Source organism: Ranitomeya variabilis, chromosome 1, assembly GCF_051348905.1.
Source record: "Ranitomeya variabilis isolate aRanVar5 chromosome 1, aRanVar5.hap1, whole genome shotgun sequence".
NCBI lineage: Eukaryota > Metazoa > Chordata > Amphibia > Anura > Dendrobatidae > Ranitomeya > Ranitomeya variabilis.
The window spans coordinates 314,109,199-314,118,160 of record NC_135232.1 but is presented as its reverse complement, the minus strand read 5'-3'; the positions used below and the strand labels follow the sequence as shown (position 1 = coordinate 314,118,160).

The window sequence follows — 8,962 nt, the reverse complement described above, 5'->3', positions numbered from 1 at the left end:
TATAACATGTTTTTTGTTTTTTCAAACATTAAAAATCACAAAAAGAATGTGGATGTTGATAATCATCATTGCTTGTGTAAGGTATTACTATTAGATTGCATGGCAAGTGGACATGAAATGTCATACATTTGTGATGCTACTTTTGCAAAATATATAAAAGTGATGGATTTTTTTTTAATGATCATCTCTTAAAATCAAGTAATTCTCAAAAGCAACATATTGCACGTGAGTCTGTTTATGTCAAGCTTGAGATTGCACATCGTATGTGATATATTTCTGTGGAGCCCTTCAGTAAAATGGATTTATTAGCATACATTAAATGGTTAAAATAATGTGTGGCCAGCTTCACCTGGCCTAATCACTGCGGTTGTAATGCTTTATATCTTCAGGCTGTGCTGTGGGAGGAATCAGAGGGTTCAGCATGGGGGTTTGGGTAGAGCTTGTTTTGTGGCTGTCCTGGGTTAGTTTCATTGCAGGACAAAATGGTAAGTTGCTTTGCGTGTGATGTGTAATAACTGGCGTTTAGAGTGTGACTTGTGGTCAATAGTGTCTTATGTAAAGCTGTTCTAGCATGTGTGTGCTGGTGGATCATGAATCTGATATTTTGATGATTGCTTATATAAAATGAGCCTGACCCATTGTGCCTAATCTGTGGGCTATATGAGCTTGGCCAGGTATGTTTGACTGGAGGGGGAAAAAAACTATATATGATTAGTCTCAGTCCCATGTGTTTTTTTTTTTTTTTGCCTGAAATGCCAGAGTTTCAAACACACCTGGCTGAGGTCCTACATCCAGTGCCTGATGCCCAATGAATGTGTCAGCTGTGAGGTCCTCTCTAACCTCTTCGGTCAGTTTTTACTATTATTCCCCGGCAGCACGTACATAAGCACTACCCCCATCATCCCATGCCTGAATGTGGTGTACTATTATCTATGATTAATCTGGGCCCCCAGTGTTTATATCATTCATGGTGGGATTATTTGTCTGGCTGTGTCCAATGTTAGTCTAGAAGTGCAGTTGTACAATGGATAGTGACGATTTAACTGTGTACAGTTCATTAACTTATTGCTAATAAAAGTAACATGTTAACACATATATAATATTTTTTTTATTTTTTTTTGGCAGCGCCTCCAAATGTTGTGTTTTATCAGTGCAACAGAACATCTGTAAGCGTGGCTGTTAAAAAGGACCCGTTGGATAACCGAATGTTGGTGGACCCTGGAAGCCTGACCTTGGGGAAATGTTTTCCGTCCAGTACTACTGCACTACGTGGCTTCTTGGTGTTTGAGTACAGTCTCTATGATTGCAGGTTTTCCAGAATGGTACATTTTTGCCTTTTTCTTGTAATCTCTCTACAATCTGCTTGTGCAGGAGCAGTATGTACTGGATGTGACCTTGTCACCTGTGGAAAGTTTATCAATAGAGCGGATTAATCGTGTTACCATGCTCAATGGCCTCCTTAGTTAGTATAGACCGTGAGACACTTTCAGTAAGGCTATGTGCACACGTTGCGGATTAGGCTTAGGAAATTCTGGTGCGGATTCTGCAACTCTTGGCAGAAAGTGCAGGTGCCGATTTGATGCGGGTTTTTTTTTTTTGCGGATTTACTGCGTGTTTTTTTTACCCCTGCGGATTTCTATAATGGAATGGGTACAAAAATGTTGGAGATCTGCAAAAAAGTGACATGCTACTTCTACCCTTTTTTTTTTTTTTTTTTTTTTTTTTTTTTTTTCCGCACCATTAGCACAACTTTTTTTTTTTTTTTAAACCATGATTTACGTTTTACTGTAAATCACTTGCGCTTCTGCACCGCAAAAAACGCTGCGGATCCGCAGGAAATCCACAACGTGCACATGCCCTCAGACAGCAGGAGTGTAACTATTAACCCTATCTGTAGACAAACAGGGTTTTGAGGTGACAGGAGATATATTTTTAATTCTAGACATTTGATCTCTTCCACAATAAAGCAAATTTATGATCACTTGGGGGGACCCCCACCTCTTGTGAGGTCTACTCAATTCACTGTCTTTGGTGGTCATGTATGCACATCATGACTTTAGGGCCTCTGTTCAATTTGTGTGGTCCAAGCAGTATTGTGCACCACCTCCCCAGTGATCATGCATACAAATTTTTCAAACTAATGCTCCAACAAAACATGTTGCCATCACTTTCATGGTAAACAATATAATGTTGGTTTTCTTTAGAAATGTGAGGAACCTTAAAGTACGTAGCCTGCAGTGTACCATGATGGGCTATAGAGATGATATAATGGCTTATTCTATTGCAATGTTAAAATGCAGGCTCTGGTGCCATCTAGAGGTACAAGTGGCATACTACAAGATACGTACACTTATGGCATAAATAGATTGGGATGGGCAAAGCTCATGGATATTAAAGACCATCCTGCAGGAGCTTATTACTGAGGGGACTAGCATAGCTGCAGAAGAAACATTACTTTAGTACATCTACAGGGTGGGGGTAATTGGAGCCCTAACAAGCATTACAATCAAGTATTTTCGCTTCTAGGTTAACGTTCTTTTAAACATCAGTGTTTTCACAGGTATCATGGAGCCATTCAAGTGAATGGATCTGTGCACACGTCAGTGTGTCCACGGGCAAATATGCTGACATGTCCATGTAGTTTTTTTTTTTTTTTCTTTCTTCAAAATGTCCCACAAACGGATGACATCCGTGTGACACGAATCGGTGGTACTGTTCTCTGGCATCGAGTGCTGAAGACAGCTCGCCTCGCTCTGCAATGTTGAGAGTTGTGGTTAGCTGATAACAGCGACAACTGATGGGACTATTCATCAGCCATCTCCTGCGCTATAAATAAAACTAAAAACATGACGTGGGTTCCCCTGTAGTTTTGATAACCAACCAGGCAAAACTGACAGCTGCAGGCTGCAACCGTCAGCATTGGCAAGGCTGGTTATTAAGAATAGAGGGGTCCCCACTCCATATGTTTTCAAATTATTATAAACTGTGTGGGGCCCCTTCTGTTTGACAACCAGCCAAGCTAAAGCAGAAAGCTGGGGGCTGGTAAGGGGCAATTGATATAGCCCCCCCCTAAAAATAGCAGCCAGCAGCCACCTCAGAAAAGGGGTCTATTAGATGCGCCAATTCTAGTGCTTTGCCCGGCTCTTCCCACTTGCTCTGTGGTTGTAGCAAGTTGGGTAGATATAAACCTTTGCATTGTGACAAGCCATGGGTTTGTAATGGAGAGGCATCTATAAAGCCTATTAAATACTAATCCTATAGTTGTATTGTAAATAAACACAGCCAGTATAGTCTTTTATTTTAACTAAAAACAAAAGAACTTTTTTTTTTTTTTTTTTATATTTAAAAATGAGTTATACTCGCCTAACACCCATTCCATTGAAGCCCTCGACTCCTGTAAGAAAACAAAAATAAAAAGCGGTCATGTCCTTCACCTGTCATACGTTCTCTCCCACACCATAATCCATGTCTCAAATATTTTTCAACCTGGACAGTGCCAAGATGCAACCATCCAGGCTGAGAACCACTGGAGAATGAGCTGCTGAGAGCACAGCATCAAGGAGCACATCAGTGAATTTGCTGAGCTTTGACACAGACTTTTTCTCATGAGGTCACTGCATTTCAGGGGTCTGGCTGGTAACGTAACCTTAATTACATCACTGATGGTGCACTCCTGCCAGCTCATTAGGCCGGTTTCACACGTCAGTGGCTCCGGTATGTGAGGTGACAGTTTCCTCACGTACCGGAGACACTGACACACGTAGACCCATTAAAATCAATGCATCTGTTCAGATGTCATTGATTTTTTGCGGACCGTGTCTCCGTGTGCCAAACACGGAGACATGTCAGTGTTCGTGGGAGCGCACGTTTTACACGGACCCAATAGAGTCAATGGGTCCGCGTAAAACACGGACCTCACACGGACATTCTCCGTCTGAGGTCCGTGTGCGTGCCGGAGACAGCGCTACAGTAAGCGCTGTCCCCCCCACATGGTGCTGAAGCCGGTATTCATATCTTCCCTGTAGCAGCGTTTGCTATAGAGAAAATATGAAGAATAGTGTTAAAAATAAAGATCCATGTGTCCGCCGCCCCCCCACCCCCTGTGCGCCCCCTCACCGGTCAGAAAATACTTACCCGCTCCCTCGCTCCTTCCTGGTCTGGCCGCGCCTCCTACTGTATGCGGTCACGTGGGGCCGATCATTTACAATCATGAATAGTCGGCTCCGCCCCTATGGGAGGTGGAGCCACATATTCATGACTGTAAATGATCGGGCCCACGTGACCGCATGCAGGAGAAGCCGCGGCCAGACCAGGAAGCAGCGAGGGAGGCGGGTAAGTATTTTCTGACCAGCGGGGGGGCGCACAGGGGGTGGGGGGGCGGCGGACACCTAAATCTTTATTTTTAACACTATTCTTCATATTTTCTCTGCAGCAAACGCTACTGCAGAGAGGATATGAATCGCAGCTTCAGCACCATGTGGGTGGGTACCACACGCTCCGTGTGGTACCCACTCGCCATACGGGCGGCACACGTGTCCCGCTCGTATGGCCTCCGTGAGTTCCCAGGCACACGGACACGGATAACTCCGGTACCGATTTATTCCGGTACCGGAATTATCTGGACGTGTGGGACAGCCCTTAGCCAGTGGCTTTTAGCCTTGATGGTCGCATCTTGATCCCCCCCCTCCAGTGCTATTGAGGAACTGAAGTACCAGTAACTTGTTTTCACCAACTTAAATGATTTTAAATCTTTCTTGCACAGGTCTCTGGCAATTTTGTGAAATTCTTCACGGATTTAGTGTACAAGCCTGGTGCTGGTGCAAATGTGTTTCCGCAGCCTTTCCAACAGCAAATAAACTGCATATCTGACATGTGAGTTATTCACTTTTTAAAAAAATGTTATATTAGTATTGCCATGTAAAGCTCAGTTTTATAATAACTCCTTTTTGTACTCTTAGATCAATGAATCCTACACCTATTGAATCTGCAGTAACTGTGCAAGCTTCTGGAGCAGGGCAATTTGACATTTCAGCCCAAATCATGAATGGTAACTATCTTGTTAACCCCTGTAAGACTTGGGCAGTGGGACTACTCTGCCTCACGGTACTAACACAAGGGAATACTCTTCGTAACTTGCCCACCTCCCTCCCCAGGATACTTAATCCTGCATCAGGTGCAATACGCCTGTCGGGCACAGCTGATGTTTTTGTTTCCGCCTCCAAAAAGCAGGGGATGCCGCAGTACATTCCTATCTTTAGGTGCTGCTTTAAATCCCCGCAACTCAGTTTTACCATTGTTAAAGAGCAGGTGTTGCCTAGAAGGTTCGTACTGTCTAGGTTCCCCCCCCCCCCCCCTCGTTTTTATGAATGAATAATGTAAAGCTTGGGGAAGAAGTAGGGTTTTCTTACAAAGAGGGTGTTGGTGGTATCTATGAAAATGTGTGTTTGTTTTTTTAAATATGCCCTACAATTGCTTCTAATGGGTGGAAAAACGCTGAAGGTGACATGTAGCACATTGCAAAAATGCATCTTTGTAAAGTCAGGAGAAAAGAAACTTATCTGCATGCACCAAGAGACAAATGTACCTTGGTAAAACATGCTTTACTGCCAAGGGGGCAGGTTTTGCCTGCAGAAAAAAAAGCATCAAAATGCAATGTTTGAACACAGCCTAAGGAGGGTAAAAACCCTTCTGTGAAACTACCAAAAAAAAAATAGGTGGTCATGTCCTGAATCATCGTCTTCCTGAACACTCGGTTGGTTCATGCACCTCCATAAGGGTATGTGCACACGTTGCGGATTCTGCTGCGGATTTTTCCACAGCGGATTTGGAAAATCTGCAGTGCAAAACCACTGCGGTTTTCACTGCAGATTTTCTCGCGGATTCCTCTGCAGTTTTTCAACTGCACTTTCCTATTGGTGCTGGTTGAAAACCGCTGCGGAATCCGCACAAAGAACTGACATGCTGCGGAAAATAATCCGCTGCATGTGCACAGCGTTTTTTTTTGTTTTTTTTTTTTCCATAGGTTTACATGGTACTGTAAACTTTGGGAAAACTGCTGCGGATCCGCAGCGTCGGATCTGCTGCGGATCCGCAGCAGAATCTGCAACGTGTGCACATACCCTTACACACTGGATGCAGCTACAGTCTTGGACTGTGAACACCGTATTTAAAATTTTTTTGCTGCAGATTTGTCACAACTTGATGGGTTTCCTGACTCCCGCAAAGTGAAAATCCTGAAGTCTCATGCACATATTGCTTATGTTACTTGTAGATTTAAATGTGCAGCATGTCAATAATTTTTTGCTGCAGATTTCATCCCTATTATTGAGTGGGGGAAAACTGCACCAAATGCGAGTTTTACCTGCCAAGAGATGCAGAAATTTCTGCACCAAACACTTGGCCTTAGGGTATGTGCACTCATTAAGTAAATGGATGGAGACATTTCTGCATCTATTAGCAGAAAAAAACTGCAAAACATACATTTTTTTTAATTTTAGTTTATGGATTTGAGTGAGGTCAATGGTGAAACGCACAGAATTAACATGCACCATAACAACTTCATGGAAAATATACCCATACAAAACTATTTAGATAATACAGTAGAATTACATAATATTATGGGCTGAATCAGGATTATAAGTAACATTGGGGTAATCGCAAACTATCAATAAGCAGCACTACAGAAAAACACGATCACAAAGACACCCAAGCAAATTAGCGTTTTTAGAAAATTACAAAAAACTTTATTAAATATTCCAGGGTATTTGACAAAACAAGGGGGAAATGGATTCAAGCCGCGTTGCACATGTGGGAAACGCAAGGGTGCACATCCATGGATAAAGTAATGTGAATCCAAATATATAGTATAATATCAAACTACAGCCTAGCTATATTAAATGACAGGCATCCAATCTCAAACAGATCAATCCATATCAAAATCACAATTAAATTGCATAATTACCTCAGCAGGCTGTAAAGTTCAACACCCACGGAGTGCACCCACCCTGAGGGCTGTCCCACACGTCCAGATAATTCCGGTACCGGAATAAATCGGTACCGGAGTTATCCGTGTCCGTGTGCCTGGGAACTCACGGAGGCCATACGTGCGGCACACGTGTGCCGCCTGTATGGCGAGTGGGTACCACACGGAGCGTGTGGTACCCACTCTGCATGGTGCTGAAGCTGCGATTCATATCTTCCCTGCAGCAACGTTTGCTGTAGAGAAAATATGAAGAATAGTGTTTAAAATAAAGATCTATGTGTCCGCCGCCCCCCCACCCCCTGTGCGCCCCCCCCGCTGGTCAGAAAATACTTACCCGCTCCCTCGCTGCTTCCTGGTCTGGCCGCGGCTTCTCCTGCATGCGGTCACGTGGGGCCGATCATTTACAGTCATGAATATGTGGCTCCACCTCCCATAGGGGCGGAGCCGACTATTCATGATTGTAAATGATCGGCCCCACGTGACCGCATACAGTAGGAGGCGCGGCCAGACCAGGAAGGAGCGAGGGAGCGGGTAAGTATTTTCTGACCAACGGGGGGGCGCACAGGGGGTGGGGGGGGGCGGCGGACACATGGATCTTTATTTTTAACACTATTCTTCATATTTTCTCTATAGCAAACGCTGCTACAGGGAAGATATGAATACCGGCTTCAGCACCATGTGGGGGGGACAGCGCTTACTGTAGCGCTGTCTCCTGCACGCACACGGACCCCAGACGGAGAATGTCCGTGTGAGGTCCGTGTTTTACGCAGACCCATTGACTCTATTGGGTCCGTGTAAAACGTGCGCTCCCACGAACACTGACATGTCTCCGTGTTTGGCACACGGAGACACGGTCCGCAAAAAATCAATGACCTCTGCACAGATGCATTGATTTTTATGGGTCTACGTGTGTCAGTGTCTCCGGTACGTGAGGAAACTGTCACCTCACGTACCGGAATCACTGACGTGTGAAACCGGCCTGACTCGCGTTTCGGCGTGGGTGTTGAACTTTACAGCCTGCTCAGGTAATTATGTAACTTAATTGTGTTTTTGATATGGATTCATTTAACATCTGTTTCATACGTTTTTCACCGGACAGAAAAAATGTTCCTCTGTATGTGTTTTCCGTTCAGCGGAAACAGCTTTTTTGACAGATCTGGCAAAAAAAGGATGAAGCATGTGGCCATCAGGGGCAATCCGGCGCGAATACAACTCTATGAGAAACGGATCCAGCAGAATTTTTTTTTTTTTTTTTCCAAAACTCGCTGGATTGTGCCTGACGGCAAAAACCTGATGTGTGGAATTAGCCAGATATATGGATAGAAACATCTATGTATCTATAGATATATCTATACATGGATATATCCATAGATTGAACATAAAGAAAAAAATGGCGTGGGCTCCCGCACAACTTTCGGCGCCAGAGGGGGAAAGCCGGGGGCCAATATTTGTAGCCTGGGAAGGGGGTAATACCCATGGCCCCTTTCCAGGCTATGAATATCAGCCCACAGCTATCTGCGTATCCTTTACTGGCTATTAAAATGGGGGACCCCCCCCCAAAAAAAAAAAATAAATGTGGGTTCCCCCTATATTTTATAGCCAGAAAGGCTAAGCAGACAGCTGCGGGCTGATATTCATAGCCTAGAGGGGGCCATGGATATTGCGCACCCCCCCCCAGCTACAAATACCAGTCCGCAGCCACCCATCTGTAAGATGCGCCAATTCCATCACTTATCCCCTCTTCCCACTCCCGAGTAGCGGTGGGATATGGGGTATTAAGGGGTTAATGTCACCTTGCTATTGTAAGGTGACATTAAGCCGGGTTAATAATGGAGAGGCGTCAAGACGCCTATCCATTATTAATCCTAGAGTAGTGAGAGTTAAAAAATAAAGACACAGCCAGAAAAGTGTTTTATTATTCTTAATTTAACCATACTTGAGCACCTGAAAAAAACCCATAAAATAATAAACCGTATACTA

General features: G+C 44.2%; 1 protein-coding gene across 1 annotated transcript in view; it reads left to right on the top strand.

Moving 5' to 3' along the window:
- The first annotated feature begins 363 nt into the window (after positions 1-363).
- The window catches only part of LOC143816587 (zona pellucida sperm-binding protein 3-like), a 32,678-nt gene continuing 24,079 nt past the window's right edge, over positions 364-8,962 (top strand). Inside the window, exons 1-4 of the mRNA XM_077297166.1 lie at positions 364-485; positions 1,126-1,322; positions 4,763-4,872; positions 4,959-5,047. Coding sequence (XP_077153281.1) covers positions 422-485; positions 1,126-1,322; positions 4,763-4,872; positions 4,959-5,047 — 460 coding nt within the window. The 5' untranslated portion in view covers positions 364-421. The remainder of the gene's footprint in view (positions 486-1,125; positions 1,323-4,762; positions 4,873-4,958; positions 5,048-8,962) is intronic.